Here is a 19,293-nt window from a genome sequence, read left to right as displayed (position 1 = left end):
CACCCACATGGAATCCAGAGTGGATTCTGGATTCCATGTGGTTTTTTTTTTCTGTTTGAAGATTCCAAGTGGGTGGTGCTTAGGTCCCAAGGACCGTCCTCGTACGAGGCCCTGAGCCACACTCCCATAAACTGTGGATAACTAAGAAAGATAAAAAAACAAGAAGAAGAAGACATCAAATGGAACAGTGGTTTGACTTTCAAGGCATCAGAAAAATAAATATTGGGTTTCTTTGACTTGTGCATGGTAAGGACAAAATTGACTGGTATACTTGACCGATTATAAGGATGAAATTCACAAAACTTGTTTTTTCCTTTTTCTGTCAACATCTTATTAAGGGTCAGTGCCCTTGAATTAAAAATAGAGATAAGGTTAATATTTAGGTTATTAAATGAATTAACATTTCTAGGTTTTCAATTCAAATGAATACCTAACTTTAAACATCTAAGCCATCAAACTATGTCGACAAAGCATAACAGCCTAGACTTAGTCAAGATCAAATAGATTTATCCATAGAAACTAGACTTATAGTGATGACTGATCAGAAGAACTTCAAAGCAGGAGCATATTATTTGGGCAAGGCAAGAAGGCCAATTTGCTTGGCAGCCTTTCTGTGGATCTGCTATACCTGTTCAGTCTTCCTATTGCCAACTTCTAACCAGCCACCTGGGATATATTAATTCAGCTATGCACCTGTTGCTTTAGTGGCTCTTGGATGCAAGAAGATGGTTTATGGGGTCTGTTAGGAACATTGAAGTCCCAAATAAAAGGTTTAAATTCCTGGACAGGTTTATCTATGCAGTCTGTAGGAAAATTGTGAATACAGTGATATTATATGAAACTGAAAGTTCAATGGAGATTTACATACCTTCATTGGGTCACATCATTCCACCTCCTTCCATGAATGATCCTACTAGGGTAGTCTGTTATTTCCGACGAAGTTCCATCGTCTCCGGTAATCCTCCTCCAAGCAATGAACTCTCACAAGGGATTGCTCTTTGGCTTGTCTCTCTCCAACAGTTTCAGGCTAAGATGGATTATACCCTAAGTAACATCCCAAGCCAGAACCCCTTTCTTTAGTAAACCTATGTATTCTCCTACCATCAAGCTAGGGAAGTTACATGATGGATTAGGAAACTGAGACTTTCCTTACAAAAAAAAAAAATTCAATTCTATTCACTTGTTGCCACCTTTAGATCAAACCTTCTACAATTGAAGGGTCGACAAATATGAGTCCTACTGACATGTAACAGCTATTACATATAAGCTAAACTAATAGCAGCTAATGTTGGAAACAAGGTTTGAATTAATGAATGATTAATGAACAATCATATCTTCTTCTTTTTTTCAAACAAGAAAGTCTTACTGGGGACAGAGGGAGTAATTGACTAAACAAATAATGATGGTTTGGACTTTGGACTTTGGACCATCCTGTGAATTTTTTAAAGTTCTAGGGATAACAACCCCAATCAACATATTTACTACTAAACTTAAAAAGAGCCAAGGCTGGGCAGACTAAAAATTTGGGAAAAACCCGACCAAAGTTGTAAATCCAAATTATTCAGAACCCACATCTCATCTCTATTATTGAATAGAAGACCATTCATAAATGACGGCTACATACTGAAATTCAAACTCTCCCAACTCTTTACTTTTAACCTAGGCGAATCTGTAAGAAGTAAACAAAGACTATGGGCATCTCACATCTCAGTGCATTCCAGAAAGGAATTTTTTTCGTCTACGGTTCCCTAGTGCCTCTCACAAGAGGAGGGTGGATCCCATCTGGGCAGAGTGTTCGGTCAGGTGCCCCGGGTGAGTTCCACCCCCCTCTTATGAGAGGCACTAGGGAACCGCACCGGTCAGGGAACTGTAGACGATAACGATTCTTCCAGAAAGAGGCCCGGACTGTGACACATTTTTTGGTTTTGAGAACAAGAATTTGCTCTAGAGAATGTGATCTGGGCCGCTCAGATAGAACACGTGCTCAGAAGATAGGAAAAAAAAAAAAAACACAGCCTTAAATAGAGTGAATTGTAAAGAGAGTAATAGGGCTTTGTTTGAAGTCAAAGGGAGGGGGGGGTCCAATGATTTTTTCCTTGGCTACTTCTCTCACTACCTTCTTGGCCTATAAAGGTATTAAATTCTCAACCTTACCATCTGGACTGGAGTATCTGCAAGGATATAGAACAGATTCTCATAATCTATCACTGGTGAATCTCAACCACCTAGATTGATTGACAAGAGAGGTGAAGACAACCAGATAGATTCTCCACAGTCAAGGGCGTGCACTGTCCTTCTTGTTGTTCCTCGAGTACTGTTTCACTTCTGGTTGGCCTGTGAAGATATCATGACTAATTCACAACCTCAGGTTACACTTCCTCTGTTCAGACCATCTTAAGTATCTGCAAGGATATATAAAGCTTCTCCTTTGTTCCTCACTGGTGTATTTTGACCACTTTGATTCTGCAGGCTCGCCAGATGGATAGGGGAGAAGAAACTCTAGACAGGAGAGTTCATTCTCTTGAAGTTGATTCAGGAGAGAAGCGTCTCAATGAGCTCGGTTACAAGCAAGAACTCAGAAGAGAAATGGTATCTAATTTCTTCTCTTTGTTTCAGTTTGATTTGCTTTACACACAGTGTTCAGCACTCAAACAATATGTAATACTTCGAGTTTTCTGTCAACCGAATGATCTGTTTCAAATCCAGTGAGATTGAAAGTGGGTCTTTGTTTGATTTCTTCAGTCTCTGTTGAAGACATTCGGGATTACATTCTCAAGCATGGCAGTTTTCATAGGGACCCCTTTGTATGGTTCAAGTATTCTTTACGCGGGGCCTGCACCTATGATATGGGGATGGGTGGTGGTCACATTCTTCACCTGGTTCATTGGGATTGCGATGGCTGAGATCTGTTCTTCTTTCCCGGTGTGTTTCATCTCTTATATTATCTTTGCATTTTCAATCACTATTATGCATTTTCAGAATAACAATTATGTTGACATTAGACAAAAGTGGGTGGATCTGTGAGTCTGTTTTTAGGATTAGATCACAGAATAACCCATCATTCTAAAATATTAGGATTTTCTACCTAGTATTGGCTTCCATGAATCAGAAGCCTATCAGCAAATTCCTGTTGCTTCTATTTACTTTTTATGCTTCCCTTATCCCGGATAAAAGTTCCATACATGCAGGAACTTCACCAGATATTAGGACGATGACAAGCAATAGATACTTAAAGTGAACCTTAGAGGCTCTTGTGTTATGAAACCATTTGAAACCCAGGTACAATCCTAATCTTCATCTCTGGATGAGGGTATTACTTGCAGAATGTTGAAAGAGTGTCTTTACACATTTTTAATATATTTTGAAAACAATATAAACAGGAATACTAGAAACTACTCATGAGCATTGTCGAAGTTGTATCCCTAAAATGTTCCATGTCCACTAAACACCATTCCCTATTGCATTATGAGAAGTTCTTGTCCCTCTACATGACCCTATCTTCCCTGATAAATAAAATCTTGTAGCTTTGTTCACTTTTTGGAACTCCATTACCTTTTATTTCCCAATTATTTTCCTTTAAAAAAAATATATTCATTTGACAAATTTATCAGACTGATATTGTTTTAGCATTGATATCAGACAGCAGGTTCACTTTACTTCTGGGCTGCTCATTTGGCTGGCCCCAGATGGGGTCCATTTGCATCTTGGTGCTGTGCTTGGCTGGAAGTAATCGGCCTTGTTTCTGGGATAGGTGCACAGGTACTTCAGCTTCCTCCTAGCTTGTGTCTCTTGAATGGCTTAGCTATATGGCATTCAGTTGCAAAAATATAACTCTGATTAACATAGTTGAAATGCATTTGGATTGAGATGATCGTGGACATTCTCTCATTTGGGTCAACAGAATTAATGTTCGACTGATTCATTTATTTTATATACATCAGTTCCTTGATTCTGCAAACCACATTTGGTTTCATTCTCATCATTCAAACTGTGATCCTAAGAATTGCACGGTTTCTTACTCATCTTCTGCTCCACTGCTAGGCTTATTCAGGGTCACAGACATTGCAAATCATCATTCTCCTATGCACTGGTACAAACAAGGGTGGTGGATACTTTGCTCCTCCCTGGGTGTTCTTATGCATGTACATAGCTCAAACCATCATATGGGCAGTACTCAACATATTTGCATTACAAGTAGTAGCTTTTCTTGACATAATCTCAATATGGTGGCAGGTATGCTTTGATCTGTAACTATATATCATGCTACCTATCATTTCATGGATCAGCGATTTCCTCCTCTCTGTGGTACTCTATAGAGATGTCTCACATTGAGAAAGAAGAGATAAATAGATGGTGTGAATTGGTTTTGAGCTTACGAAAGACACTTGATGTCTCACTTACACTTGGCTCATAATCTGTGGACTGGCTCCTCAGTCCTCCACCACTTTCTCTCTACAACCCCAACTGCCAGCACAAAATTTCCAATAGAATCACCCTAAAAGTCGATACATAGTACATATGCTGGGTATAGAAAATTTCATCTGGACACACCACTCAATCCCATACTTCTTTATGGATTCTGACTGTTAAGTATTTCCAGGGTTTCCTTTCCATACCCACTTCTCATAATAGTCTGACTGATTGTTCTTGATAGATGTTTAGGATCATCCACTTGGGGCGAGGGGATCTCAAAGTCATACATGGGCCATAAGGGACAGTTCCTACCATTCACAGTGCATTGATGAGACCATGTATCATGTGAACTGCACAGATAAGGATATGTCTGAAACATTACCCTGCATACTGAACTAAGATTCAATAAGAGATGTCAAATGATCCCGACAATCTCCACACTAGGCAGTCATTTTCTCTCTCTTCTTCTGCTCCCCCCATACTCCCCCAGCAAGGTATTCAAGCTACCATTAATTAAACGTGAGCAAAAGACCTTTCCTCTTTCTTCCTCTCACTGATTCTCTATGTGTGTCACTTTTCAATATCTTCATTAGAATTTTTGTGAGACAACTGTTAAGATCCTAACTTATTAAACTACCTTCTTATACCATGAATTTGGTTCAAAACCCCATCAACACCCAAAAACATTGATGACTCACTTGTATATATACAAAAGATCATGAGAGAGAGAGAGAGAGAGAGAGAGTCGTTTTTGCCATAGATTTGGGTAAAAAAGAGCCCTCTTTACCCTAAAACATTAAAAATATGCTTGTGTATCTGCAAGTACCACAAACAAAAGAGGAGGCGAGAGAGATAGTAGTATTTTTCAGTGAGTTCTGTTTTACCTCTCGAAATCTTCATAGAAACTGTACTACTGATTAAAGGTACAGACCACAAATTTCTGAGAATGTTGTCAATGGAAGTTCTTCCTCTCATGCACTGCATTTCTCCTGTGTTCTACAGCTCTTTTTATTTTCTCAACAAAATACCCGCAGGTAATTGGTGGTCTGGTTGTAGTTATAATGCTCCCCTTGGTGGCACCGCATACTCAATCTGCTTCTTATGTGTTCACTCATTTTGAGAAATCTCCAGAGTTGACTGGGATCAGTAGCACACCCTATGCAGTGATTCTATCAGTACTTCTCAGTCATTACTGTTTGTATGGTTATGACACTGCTGCACATCTAACAGAGGAAACAAAGGGTGCAGACAAAACTGGTCCAATTGCAATTCTTTCAAGCATAGGAGTCGTCACATTTTTTGGAGGGGCTTACTACTTGGCTCTTACTTTCAGCATTCAGGTACATCCTTTACAGAGTATTACTGTTTAGGTATTATGACCAGCACAAATGCATATATATTGGCTGTGAAACTTTATCTTTGTGCAGGATCTGAACTACTTATACGACCCTAGCAATGAGACAGCTGGGGCCCTTATACCAGCACAAATATTCTATGATGCATTTCAGGGAAGGTTCCATCACTCTGGAGGAGCTATAGTTTTCCTCTTCATCGTATGGGGATCCTATTTCTTTTGTGGCCTTTCAGTCACTGCTAGTGCAGCCAGAGTAGTAAGAGAAACCAACTTCTCCTCCTGATGCTCTCTTGTTTCTTATTATCATATTATTTTGGTTAGCTTCAATCCATATCATATTAACACATGGGAGTGCATTACATAAAGGTTCAGCAATATATTTAAAGTTATATCTTACCTTTCATGATTTGTTCTAGGTGTATGCTTTCTCAAGAGATGCAGGAATTCCCTTTTCGCCAATTTGGAGACAATTGCACCCAAAGTACAAGGTGCCAAAGAATGCAGTTTGGTTGTGTGCAGCCATTGCCATTGTTCTTGGACTACCCCTTTTGAAGGTTAATGTTGTCTTCACTGCCATCCTTTCTATAAGTACAATTGGGTGGGTTGGTAGCTATGCAGTGCCAATTTTCGCAAGGCTGGTAATGGATGAGAAGAATTTCAAACCTGGACCTTTTTATTTGGGAAGAGCTAGAAGGCCAATAGGCCTAGTGGCCTTCCTATGGATATGTTATACCTGTTCAGTGTTTCTATTGCCAACTTTATACCCCATCAACTGGAACACTTTCAATTACGCACCCGTTGCTCTGGTTGTATGTCTGACTTTAATAATGCTGTGGTGGGTATTGGATGCAAGGAAGTGGTTCAAAGGACCAGTTAAGAACGTCAAGCTTCAGAACGGAAATGTTTAACATTTTCGCAAATGGTCTAATGTTTACTTTATGCATTTAAAGTAGAATGAGAAATGAGAAAAAGATATTAGCAGTAAATGAATATTACTTAATGAATAGGAGAAAGAAAGGATCTTTTTATGAATAAAAAAAGTTATCCAAAAGAATATGATTTGGTGATTAACCAAAGCAGCAAAAGATCTTTTTTATTTTCAACCCACAATTTGTTGACGAGTTACACAAGAGGATAGATATATCATATCAAGATGCAGAATTTCTGACAGTTGATCAGAAGCGAGAGATGGAAACCTAGTTGTAAAATATATTTTGTTCCAGTTAAAATGTTTTGGTTCATTCCAACATGCAAAACATATTTTGTTCCAGTTAATATGTTTTGGTCAGTTTCAATCTGTTTCAGGAAATTATAGCTTCAGTACATCTCTCATTGCAAGATGGATTAGTATTAGATTGGTTCATATATATATAAGAAAGAAAGGATCGAACACAAATCAAGCGTTAAAAGAAACGGAAGCAAGCCTTCACTGTCTATCGAAGCAGTGGTTGTATACCTCACTCGCAGCACAAAAGAACAAAATGAACCAATATAGGTACAAAAGGGAGTAAAGGAACAGCGTACCCGAGAAATAGAATCGCTGAAGAAAGGGATTTGGAGGCAAAGCAAATTCTCTGAATTTTCTCAGCAGCAGACTCCAAGGTATCCCAAAACTTGAGTTTAGGTATATTCTTATAGCTGAAGAGTTTCTCCTCTTCCTTAGCTTCGTCTAGAACCAAATCTCACCAAAATCAGTTGGATTTCAGATGAGATAAAGAGTTGCTAAATATCTATGGCAAGAAAATGAAGACGAAGATCATATCAAGCAGTTAGATTAGATCAGTCATTTTTTAAAATTTCAAAAACTCGGATGGAACATGGAAGAGACCCGCTCATCCAACAGTCGGTTTATGGCCATTACAGGTCGAATATGGGTCAAATCTGGGTTTGGACCGGGTTGGCCCCAGTCAACTTAAAAAAAGTGTTCATATCTATATACCTATAGCATGATCTGGTATGATTTCTATTTCAATTTCATGGGATGATTTATATTTTGGAAATTATTTGATTTGATTTTACATCATATTTCAGTGAAGGCGTAGAAATTTTGAAATAGTCGAGGAGTTGTTTCAATATTGAAATTGAAATTGATTTCACTTTCACTCTAACTCTATGAGCACATTGTTTATTTGATATGCAAAGTAGTCATTTCATGTTAAAAATGAAACACCACCCTTCTTATCACCACCAAACTATAAAAATAGGTCTCACACCATTCTAGATATTTTTTTCATTATGTTTGTGCATGTTTCTGAAGCAATAAAATGAAGTGTTTATAGAATACTTATCTTTGATAAATCTAATTTAAGATAGGCTTAACTGAAAATTAGTACATGCTTATACTAACAAGTCCATGAGTTGCCATTTCCAAAATCAATATTAAAACTCTCTATAGAAAATGAAGGTTTTTCATTTTTTGTGCGGTAACGATGACAAGGATAAATGTGATTGAGAGAATATAATGGGAAGGATGTCTTTTATCTTAAATCACTAGAATTGTTAAAATGGAAACATGCATTTTCCTCATCACTTCCAATTTTTGTCCTAAAATCCATTTGATTCATGCTTTGTACTGAGGCAGCCAGAAAGTGTATTGAGTCTTTGCTACCATGATGTTGTAAAAAATAAATAAAATTTGGTAGAGATGTTGTAAAATTCAGTCCCTTGTGCTTCATCTTTGAGAGCCTCTAAGCAAGAACTTTGATAAGTATCATTGGCCATTTTCAATCTGATCACTTAAAATTTCATGTCCGGATTGCTCATTTAGATCTTAACCTTGGCAATCAAGGAGTCCCAATCAGCATTTTGCAAAAGAAGCCACCAATTTTTCACAGGTTCAGATTGATGTATTAATTGTTACCCTCTGATCTATCCAACTCATTGCCTATTTATTCAGAACCCACATCTCATCTCAATTATTGAATAGAAGACCTTCATTCATAAATGGCGGCTACTAAATGAAAATTTCAAACTCTCTCAATTCTTTACATTTGACTTCGGCGAATCTATTGCCGATCCAAGGCTTGCCCTGGTGGTTTCCTACTTCCAAGGGAGAACTGCGTCAGGAACTTGATCAGTGGTTCAAGTCTCCTTAGCGGCATCACATTTACCTGTTTTCCAAGAAGTGGAGCCCAAGTGGGTTGTCAGAGGGTTCCAGACAGAGGCCCGGACTGTGGGTTTGTGATCAATGGAAGTGGAAGACGAGTCAGACTATACCCATCAAATGATTATATAAGGAAAATGGTAGTATTCAATTCTCAATGATACACATATTTTTTGGTTTTTGAGAACAAGAATTTTCTTTGGAGAATGTGATATGGGCCGCTCAGATAGAACACATGCTCAGAAGACCCAAAAAAAAAAAAACACAGCCTAAAATAAAGTGAATTGTAAAGAGAGTAATGGAGGTTCGTTTGCACTCAAAGGAGAGAGGGTGTCCAATGGTTTAGTTTTTTCCTTGGTTACTTCTCTCACTACCTTCTTGGACTGTAAGGGTACCAAAGTCTCAACCTCACCATTTGGACTGGAGTATCTGCAAAAGGATATAGAACTGATTCTCCTAGTCTCTCACTGGTGAATCTCGATACCTAGAGTGATTATAAAAAAGAGAGGTGAAGACAACCGCATAGATTCTTAAGAGTCAAGGGGGTGCACTGTCCTTGTTGTTCCTCGAGTACTATTTCACTTCTGGTTGACCTGTGAAGATACCATGACTAATTCACAACCTCAGGTTAGACTTCCTCTGTTCAAACCATCTGAAGTATCTGCAAGGATATATAAAGCTTCTCCTTTGTTCCTCAACTGGTGAATTTTGACCACTTTGATTCTGCAGGCTCGCCAGATGGATACGGGAGAGAAAAATCTTGACAGGAAAGTTCATACTCTTGAAGTTGATTCAGGAGAGAAGCGTCTCAATGAGCTGGGTTACACGCAAGAACTCAGAAGAGAAATGGTAATCTAATTTTCTCTCTTTGCTACAGTTTGATTTGCTTTACACAGAGTGTTCAGCACTCAATCAATATGTAATACTTTGAGTTTTCTATCATCCGGATTATCTGTTTCAAATCCAGAAAGATTGAAAGTGTGTCTTTGTTTGGTTTCTGCAGTCTCTGTTGAAGATATTCGGGATTACATTCTCAAGCATGGCTCTTTTCATCGGGACCACTTTGTATGGTTCAAGTATTCTTTACGCAGGGCCTGCACCTATGATATGGGGATGGGTGGTGGTTACATTCTTCACCTGGTTCATTGGGATTGCGATGGCTGAGATTTGTTCTTCTTTCCCAGTGTGTTTCTTCATCTCTTATATTATCTTTGCATTTTCAATCACTATTACGGTAGCACAAATGATTACGTCAATGGGAAAGGATTTTCTAGTTTTCAGAAGATATCCCTCTCATTTTCAGAATAACAGTTACGTTGACATATAGAGAAAAGTAGGTGGATCTGTGAGTCAGTTATTAAGATTAAGATCACAGAATAACCCCCATCGTTCTACGTAGTATTGGCTTCCATGAATTAGAAGCCTAGCAGCAAATTCCTGTTGCTTCTATGAACTTTTTATGCTTCCCTTATCCCGGATAAAAGTTCCTTACATGCAGGAACTTCACCAGATATTAGGAAGATGACAAGCAATAGATACTTAAAGTGAACCTTAGAGGCTCTTTTGTTATGAAACCATTTGAAACCCAGGTACAATCCTAATCTTCATCTCTGGTTGAGGGTATTACACTTGCAGAATGTTGAGAGAGTATCTTTTACACATTTTTTATAGATTTTGAAAACAATATGAACAGGAATAGTACAAACTACTCATGAGCATTGTAGAAGTTGGATCCCTAAAATGTTCCATGTCCACTATACATCAATCCCTGTTGCATTATGAGAAGTTCTTGTCCCTCTAGATGACCCTATCTTCCTTGATAAAGAAAATCTTGTAGCATTGTTCACTTTTTGGAACTCCATTACCTTTTATTTCCCAATTATTTTCCTTTAAAAAAATATATTCATTTTACACATTTATCAGACTGATATTGTTCTAGCATAGATATCAGACAGCTGGTTCACTTTACTTCTGGGCTGCTCATTTGGCTGGCCCCAGATGGGGTCCATTTGCATCTTGGTGCTGTGCTTGGCTGGAAGTAATCGGCCTTGTTTCTGGGATAGGTGCACAGGTACTTCTGCTTCCTCCTAGCTTGTTTCTCTTGAATGGCTTAGCTATCTGGCATTCAGTTGCCAAAATATAACTCAGATTAACTAGTCGAAATGCATTTGGATTGAGAATTTTATGGACATTCGCTCATTTGGTTCATTTATTTTATATAATCAGTTCCTTGCTTCTGCAAACCACATTTGGTTTCATTCTCATCATTCAAACTGTGATCCAAAGTATTACATGGTTTCTAACTCATCCTCTGCTCCGCTACTAGGCTTATTCAGGGTCACAGACATTGCAAATCATCATTCTACTATGTACTGGTACAAACAAGGGTGGCGGATACTTTGCTCCTCCCTGGGTGTTCTTATGCATGTACATAGCTCTAACCATCACATGGGCAGTACTCAACATATTTGCATTACAAGTTGTAGCGTTTCTTGACATAATCTCAATATGCTGGCAGGTATGCTTTGATCTGTAACTATATATCATGCTAACTACCATTTCATGGACCAGCGATTTCCTCATCTCTCTCTGTGGTACTCTATAGAGATGTCTCACATCGAGAAAGAAGAGATAAATAGATGGTGTGAATCGGTTTTGAGCTAACAAAAGACACTTGATTCCCACTTACACTTGGCTCATAATCTGTGGGCTGGTTCCTCCACTTCTTTCTCTCTACAACCCCAACTGTCAGCAGAAAATTTCCAGTAGAATCACCCTAAAAGTCGATACATAGTACATATGCTGGGTATAGAAAATTTCATCTGGACACACCCCTCAATCCCATACTTCTTTATGGATTCTGACTGTTAAGTATTTCCAGGGTTTCTTTTCCATACCCAATTCTCATAATAGTCTGACTGATGGTTCATGATAGATGTATAGGATCATCCACTTGGGGCGAGGGGATCTCAAAATCATACATGGGCCATAAGGGACAGTTCCTACCATTCAAATTGCATTGATGAGACTATGTATCATGTGAACTGCACAGGTAGGGATATGTCTGAAACATCACCCTGCAAACTGAGCTAAGATTCAGTAAGAGATGTCAAATGATCCTGACAATCTCCACACTAGGCAGTCATTTTCTCTCTCTTCTTCTGCTCCCCCACGTACTCCCCCAGCAAGGTATTCAAGCTACCATTAATTAAACGAGAGCAAAATACCTTTCCTCTTTCTTCCTCTCACTGATTCTATACGTGTGTCACTTTAATATCTTCATTAGAATTTTTGTGAGACAACTGTTAAGATCCTAACTTATTAAACTATCTTCTTTTACCATGAATTTGGTTCAAAACCCCATCAACACCCAAAAACATTGATGACTCACTTGTATATATACAAAAGATCATGAGAGAGAGAGAATCGTTTTTGCCATAGATATGGGTAAAAAAGAGCCCTCTTTACCCTAAAACATTAAAAATATGCTTGTGTATCTACAAGTACCACAACAAAAGAGGAGGCGAGAGAGAGTAGAATTTTTCAGTGAGTTCTGTTTTACTTCTTGAAATCTTCAGAGAAACTGTACTACTGATTCGAGGTACAGACCACAAATTTCTGAGAATGTTGTCAATGAAAGTTCTTCCTCTCACGCACTGCATTTCTCCTGTGTTCTACAGCTCTTTTTATTTTCTCACTAAAAGACCTGCAGGTAATTGGTGGTCTGGTTGTAGTTATAATGCTCCCCTTGGTGGCACCACATACTCAATCTGCTTCTTATGTGTTCACTCATTTTAAGACATCTCCAGAGTTGACTGGGATCAGTAGCACACCCTATGCAGTGATTCTATCAGTACTTCTCAGTCATTACTGTTTGTATGGTTATGACACTGCTGCACATCTAACAGAGGAAACAAAGGGTGCAGACAAAAATGGTCCTATTGCAATTCTCTCAAGCATAGGAGTCATCACAATTTTTGGAGGGGCTTACTACTTAGCTCTTACTTTCTGCATTCAGGTACTTACCTTACGAAGTATTACTGTTTGGGTACTATGACCAGCACAAATGCATATATATTGGCTGTGAAACTTTATCTTTGTGCAGGATCTGAACTACTTATACGACCCTACCAATGAGACAGCTGGGGCACTTATACCAGCACAAATATTCTATGATGCATTTCAGGGAAGGTTCCATCACTCTGGAGGAGCTATAGTTTTCCTCTTCATCATATGGGGATCCTATTTCTTTTGTGGCCTTTCAGTCACTGCTAGTGCAGCCAGAGTAGTAAGAGAAACCAACTTCTCCTCCTAATGCTATCTCATTTTCTTATTATCATATTATTCTGGTTAGCTTCAATCCGTATCACTATTAACACATGGGAGTTCATTACATAAAGGTTCAGCAATATATTCAAAGGTATATTTTATCTGTCATGATTTATTCTAGGTGTATGCTTTATCAAGGGATGGAGGAATTCCCTTTTCGTCGATTTGGAGACTATTGCACCCAAAGTACAAGGTGCCAAAGAATGCAGTTTGGTTGTGTGCAGCCATCGCCATTGTTCTTGGACTACCCCTTTTGAAGGTTAATGTTGTCTTCACTGCCATCCTTTCTATAAATACAGTTGGGTGGATTGGTAGCTATGCAGTGCCAATTTTCGCGAGGCTGGTAATGGATGAGAAGAATTTCAAACCTGGACCTTTCTTTTTAGGACGAACGAGAAGGCCAATTTGCCTAGTGGCCTTCCTGTGGATATGTTATACCTGTTCAGTGTTTCTATTGCCAACTTTCTACCCCATCAACTGGAACTCTGTCAACTATGCACCCATTGCTCTGGTTGTATGTCTGACATTAATAATGCTGTGGTGGGTATTGGATGCAAGGAAGTGGTTCAAAGGACCAGTCAGGAACATCAAGCTTCAGAACGGAAATGTTTAACATCCTGGCAAATGGTCTAATATCCACTCTATGCATTTGAAGTAGACTGTCAAATGAGAAAAAGATACTAGCAGTAAATGAAAATTTCTTAATGAACAGAGAGAGAAAGGACCATTTTATGAATAAAAAAGAATTTGATTTGGTGATTAACCAAAGCACCAAAAGATCTTTCTTTCTTTTTGTACCCACAGTTTGATGACACGTTATACAAGAGGATAGATATATCAAGATGTAGGATAATTTCTGACAATTGATCAGAAGCGAGAGATGGAAACTTAGTTGTAAAATACATTTTGTTCCAGTTAAAATGTTAAGGTTCATTCCAACATGCAAGATATTATCTGTACCAAAATATTAGTTAATGTTGTGGTTATTTTGGTCAGTTTCAATCTGTTTCAGCTTGTTAGGGAAGTTATTGAATTGTCTTTTGAAATAAATCTAGTTTAATATTTCAGTTGTCTCACTCTATTTCAATCTATTTTGGCTTAGTAGGGATATTATAGCTTCAGTACATCTCTCATTGCAAAATGGATTAGGATTAGTTTGGTTCACTTCCAAACCCCTCGCCATATATCTATGTCAAAAAATATATATGGTTTACGAATAGATTAAGATTTCATTCCTATCTTTAGGCTCAAGTCGTATAGTCTCTTATAATTTTTTTGGTCAACAAGTCTCTTACTAATTGAACAATGGTAATTAGAATGCATGCTGAGCATGGCCATATCATTAGTATTAAACAGGCATTATAAATTTTTATATTTTAATTCTTATTTTTCATAATAAAAAGTTTTAATAAATTCTTCTCTTTAACTTTTAATGTAATTAATTAAATAATTCAATACAAACTTGAATTAGAAACGGTTCTAATATTAAACTAAATTATTTACAATAATACTAAAAAATATTAATACTTTCATATATTTAGAACATCAATCAACAAATAAATATCTGAAGAGGGCCAACCCAAATTATTAAAACTTACTATTATGAAAAAATTTGAATTAGAAATAGTTCTAATATTAGCTACATTGTTTAAAATATGGGAAAAAGATCCCCACGACACCGCACGCCTCTCACCTAATGACCCGTGGGGCCCACATTGAACTCTCTCCTTAATCAATTTGTAAGCCTCCCTATCGAAAGAATTCCTCTCGCCACCCTCTCATTGGACAGTGGGAAACCTCGGCCCCTCAAAATAATACGAAAAAATATTAATGTGCATACTTATCATATATTTAGGACATCAATCAACAAATAAATAACTGAAGAGGGCCTCTGTTTCGTGCATCGGCTTTCATGGGTTTTTTATCCTATGTATTAATGTGTACTATTATCGAATGGTGTTAGTATGCAGGGAATTGTTTTCATGAGGGCTATTGAGTCGGCATGGGATTATCTGTTCTTTTCTGTAGTTGGGTGGTTTAGGGAGTTATCAACGCAGTGGGTAAAAGTTATTAGTGAAGTGGCTAGGAATTATAAGCAAAGTGGGATGCTTTGTTGTACCAAGTAGTTATCTTGTATGTCTATTTAAACATAACTAGACGTCATGAAAGGATAGTCTTTGAATCCCTAATTTATCTCGAGAAGAGATCGGTTACCTCCCAATAAGCCAGACACCCTTGCTTCATCTATAATTCGTAAAGCAAACCTAATTTTTTTTCTTATTTTATATCTTGCCCACCCTATTTTATTTCATCTTCCCTATTAATCTCATCCCTTATCCATGCACATAATGGTCTCCCACTGTTCCCCCCCCCCCCCCCGGCCAAGACCACCACTCATAAGCTTTTGAGGCAAAAAAGTCCCTAACTTAATTAACCAGTAAACATGCTGATGGCAATGGAGAATGAATACACAGACCATGAAATCGAAACAGAGACACCAGCTTAAAGGACCCAACATACTATCCAAGACGGAAACAATAACACTTGAAAAACCTAAAATCACAAAAACACAGATCATATCATTTCTAATAAAGGAGATACAAAGAGACCAACCAAAGTAATCTAAACGTAGAAGGCAACATACACCAACTTATGGATTAACAAAAAGGAGAAGTAAGATAAGACCACGAAAAAGAAATGAAAATATATATGAGAAATACCGCAAGAATGTTTGATGTTAGTCCTAAAAGAAGAATCATCAAAAGGAGAAAATGCACCATGACTCAATGTCTTAATCCACATGAATAAAGAAAGAAAGGATCGAAGAAAAATCAAGCGTTAAAAGAAACGGAAGCAAACCTTCACTGCCTATCGAAGCAGTGGATGTATACCTCACTCGCAGCACAAAAGAACAAAATGAACCACTATAGATTTAAAAGGGAGTGAATGAACAGCGTACCCGAGGAATAGAATTACTCAAGAAATGGATTTGGATGCAAAGTACAGCTCAGGTGAATTGCAGTATTAGCATACTCGATTCTCTGAGTTTTCTCAGCAGCAGAGTCCAAGTACGGCTCCTCCCAAGATATCCCAAAACTTGAGTTTAGGTATATTCTTATAGCTGAAGGTTTTCTCCTCTTCCTCAGCTTCGTCTGCTACCAAATCTCACCAAAATCAGTTGGATTTCAGATGAGATAAAGGGTTGTTAAAATTTCTATGGCAAGAAAATGAAGACGAAGATCATACCAAGCAGTTAGATCAACCGGATCGAAGAGGCCAAGATTCTGGAACCGACAGTCGGTTTACGGCCATTGCAGATTTGCAGGTCGTATATGGGTCAAATCTGGGTTTGGACCGGATCTTCCAGGATTATTATGTCCCACCGTTGGATGTCCTAGCTGCCACACCTACCACTGTCGCGAGCTTTAGAAAACTGAAGAGGATAATTTCCTGGGCCAATCAACTTAAATAATTTTCATATCTATATTGATTTTGACACTTCAAAATTCATTACTTCCATTATTATTATTATTATTATTATTATTATTATTATTATTATTATTATTATTACTTAGGTAGAACTAGCGATTTCATTACTTTTTTTTTTTTTATATTATTATTATTATAGGGAAAAATTTCGTACACGATCGTGTAAACAGTGTACAAAACTTTTCCCCCCTTTATTTTTATTTTTTTTTATGAAAACCCCCCCCTCCTCTTTCCTCTCCGTTACCTTCTACCATTCTGTACAAAACCTTTCCCCAACAATTATTAAAGTTGTCAGATTCATGTTCTTCTTTTTAAAATCTCTCTTTTCAACTCTATTATTTCTCCCTATTTTTATTTATTTTGGGTTTGGTGAATCAAATTTGTTAAATTAGTAGTTACTTCCATGGAAATGTTTTCCCCTCAAATCTGAAATCTGATATCCGAAATCTTATTACTCTATAGCTGAAGATTACAAGAGAACACAAACCAACCAAAATCCATGTCCATCTTACTCTGCAAAGCAACGTAAGTTAAAAAAAAAAAAATTTGTGTGTGTTGAGCGAGTCATTTCCCCACCATCCATTGTTGCAGGCTTGCAGCTTTGTTAAAACTCCATGATTAGAGGAAGAACTTACCATCTTCTTAATGGAACTTGCCATAACCCTATAGAAGCAGTGCCAGTTGCAGCCACCTCCGCCGTGCGCGGCGGATTTCAGCTTAATCGATTTCTTGTGGGTTTTCTTTCCCTGTTTGTCAACACTGACATCACCCTGTACCTTAATCTTGTGTCGTCTGGTCTTCCGGCCAACGATCTTATACCTCACTTTCGTCCCCAAATCCACCCTGAAACTCACCGTTCCGTTCGACGAAACCGTCTTCACCGCCGCTGCCCTAGGAATCTTCGCCTCCTGAAGGGTTGTCTTCTTGGTGGCCTTCTTCTTATGTCCCTGATAGAACCCAGGCATGGAATCGTTTCCTACGGGGAAGCTGTTTAGGTTTGGGGCGTAATAAAGAGCGATGTTGAGGTCATCGTAGTAAATTCCCTTGAACTTGTTGGAGTTGTCGATTATGAAATCGATGGCTACGGTGGTGCCGCCGCCGGTGGTGGTGGTGGTGGTGTTTAGGGCAGGGACATAGAAATTTTGGATGGAGAAGGTGGGTAGGGAAGGACACAAGCTGAGCCACAAGAAGAGAGCGCTGAGTCCCACTGAGAAAATGAAGCTCAGGCAACACTTGCAGCAGCTCATAAACTCCGACATTGATTTGTATGTTTAAGAAGGAAAAAAACTACAGAAATTAATCAAAATGGGAAGGAAGAGCAGAAATCGGAGAAGAAAGAATCAGAGTGAGAGAATTTTTTAATTTGAGTGAGCGAAAGGAAAGGTGTCAAAGTGAGGAAGAAGCTCGAGAAAGGAAAGGTGAGGAGGTATTATGGGAGCCGGTGACGGAGAAGAATGGTAGAAGGAAACGGAGAGGCAAGAGGAGGGGGGGTTTTCATAAAAATAAAAAAAAGAGTACAGTGTGGAAAAAGTTTCGTACACGGTTTACACGACCGTGTACGAAACTTTTCCCCTACTATTATTATTTTTGTTTTTTTAGGTAGAACTAGCGATGACTTAGGTTTGGGTTTTTTCCTTTTTTTCCGCCGCTGTGAGTTCCTTGTCCGTCGTCGTGCATGTTACTTGTCCGCCACCGTGCGTGTTATTTGTCCACCATTAGTATGTGTTTCGTTTCCTTTTTCTCTTATTTCCTCCTCAGCTCCTCTACCATGATCATTGGAACCCCAACGAAGAAGATGCCAACGACAACGATGATGCCGAAGACAACAAAGCTGAGGGGGGACGACTATGTATCGCACCCCACCTCCGCCTCAAGGAGAATCAGGACTCATTTGCCAAGCTCGCCGCAGAGAAACCGTTCGCCGCCGCAGCCTCCTCTTCTTCTTTGCCATCGTCACCTTCAGTCTCTGCCTCTCAAGCGACAGAAGCGCCGATGTTGGTCCTTGGCAGGTTTTCATTGGTGAGAGGAGATGGAGATTTCACAGGCAGGGGACACGACATCGGCGCTAGTGGGAGTTATGTCGCTGCAGTTGCCGGAGAGATTAAGATCTGTATCTCCACCTCAACTTCAGCCCCAACGCCTCCTCCTCCACCTCCCCAGTACTCCGATCCTTCCATCTTGTCTGTGTGCATCTCGCTTGGAACCAGACAGAAGCTCCATGCGTTTGGAGCCAGGACCTCACCGTCGTTCGTAGGGGCTTTCGCATCATCGGCGCCAACAGTAAGGGTAACCTCGTAATTGATCCCTTCACTGTTGAGAGGCTCAACACCAAGCACCAGAGTTGGGAGGCGTCGGGGCTCATGCCGGTTTTGCTCAAAGATTCAGTCACCCACCACTAGCACTTCAACGGCGTCACAACCGACAATGGCCGGAATACGATGGGTTCTGATTACGAGGCGGGCATCTGGGAAAGTGGGAACCGGACATGTTGGTGGGTATTCACATGGCTTTGTCGGCCGTGCCAACCCTTAGTCACAAGGACATGTGTCGTGTGTTGAGTGGTGGTGTTTGCTGTGTTTACAGCTTTGTTTCTAAGGATACCATT

The 19,293-nt window shown here is 38.9% G+C and overlaps 3 protein-coding genes across 3 annotated transcripts; 2 read left to right on the top strand and 1 right to left on the bottom strand.

Moving 5' to 3' along the window:
• The first annotated feature begins 2,471 nt into the window (after positions 1–2,471).
• Positions 2,472–6,768, top strand: LOC122669528 (amino-acid permease BAT1 homolog). Its single transcript, XM_043866304.1, has 7 exons — positions 2,472–2,589; positions 2,743–2,922; positions 3,640–3,759; positions 4,042–4,233; positions 5,448–5,753; positions 5,841–6,023; positions 6,184–6,768. The coding sequence occupies exons 1-7, from the start codon at positions 2,479–2,481 to the stop codon at positions 6,673–6,675; spliced, it is 1,584 nt and encodes a 527-aa protein (XP_043722239.1). The 5' UTR covers positions 2,472–2,478; the 3' UTR covers positions 6,676–6,768.
• Positions 6,769–9,476: 2,708 nt separating this feature from the next.
• LOC122668200 (amino-acid permease BAT1 homolog) lies at positions 9,477–13,944 on the top strand. Its single transcript, XM_043864794.1, has 8 exons — positions 9,477–9,497; positions 9,600–9,719; positions 9,874–10,053; positions 10,822–10,941; positions 11,197–11,388; positions 12,583–12,888; positions 12,976–13,158; positions 13,321–13,944. The coding sequence occupies exons 1-8, from the start codon at positions 9,477–9,479 to the stop codon at positions 13,810–13,812; spliced, it is 1,614 nt and encodes a 537-aa protein (XP_043720729.1). The 3' UTR covers positions 13,813–13,944.
• Positions 13,841–17,947, bottom strand: LOC122668199 (protein NDR1-like). Its single transcript, XM_043864793.1, has 2 exons — positions 17,324–17,947; positions 13,841–13,858 (listed from the first exon to the last, which is right to left on the bottom strand). Exons 1-2 carry the CDS (start codon positions 17,945–17,947, stop codon positions 13,841–13,843), a joined length of 642 nt encoding a protein of 213 aa, XP_043720728.1.
• Positions 17,948–19,293: the final 1,346 nt, after the last annotated feature.

This window comes from Telopea speciosissima, chromosome 7 (genome assembly GCF_018873765.1).
Source record: "Telopea speciosissima isolate NSW1024214 ecotype Mountain lineage chromosome 7, Tspe_v1, whole genome shotgun sequence".
NCBI lineage: Eukaryota > Viridiplantae > Streptophyta > Magnoliopsida > Proteales > Proteaceae > Telopea > Telopea speciosissima.
This window is presented reverse-complemented; position numbering and strand designations above follow the sequence as displayed.

Bases quoted from the DNA above. Each gene is read 5' to 3' on its own strand.
- LOC122669528 (XM_043866304.1), top strand. From the start codon at position 2,479: ATGGATAGGGGAGAAGAAACTCTAGACAGGAGAGTTCATTCTCTTGAA. The intron at 2,923-3,639 runs GTGTGTTTCATC...CATTGATATCAG, and splicing joins AGATCTGTTCTTCTTTCCCG to ACAGCAGGTTCACTTTACTT. The intron at 6,024-6,183 runs GTAAGAGAAACC...GATTTGTTCTAG, and splicing joins CTGCTAGTGCAGCCAGAGTA to GTGTATGCTTTCTCAAGAGA.
- LOC122668200 (XM_043864794.1), top strand. From the start codon at position 9,477: ATGACTAATTCACAACCTCAG. The intron at 9,498-9,599 runs GTTAGACTTCCT...TTGATTCTGCAG, and splicing joins TGACTAATTCACAACCTCAG to GCTCGCCAGATGGATACGGG. The intron at 12,889-12,975 runs GTACTTACCTTA...ATCTTTGTGCAG, and splicing joins CTCTTACTTTCTGCATTCAG to GATCTGAACTACTTATACGA.
- LOC122668199 (XM_043864793.1), bottom strand. From the start codon at position 17,947: ATGTCGGAGTTTATGAGCTGCTGCAAGTGTTGCCTGAGCTTCATTTTC.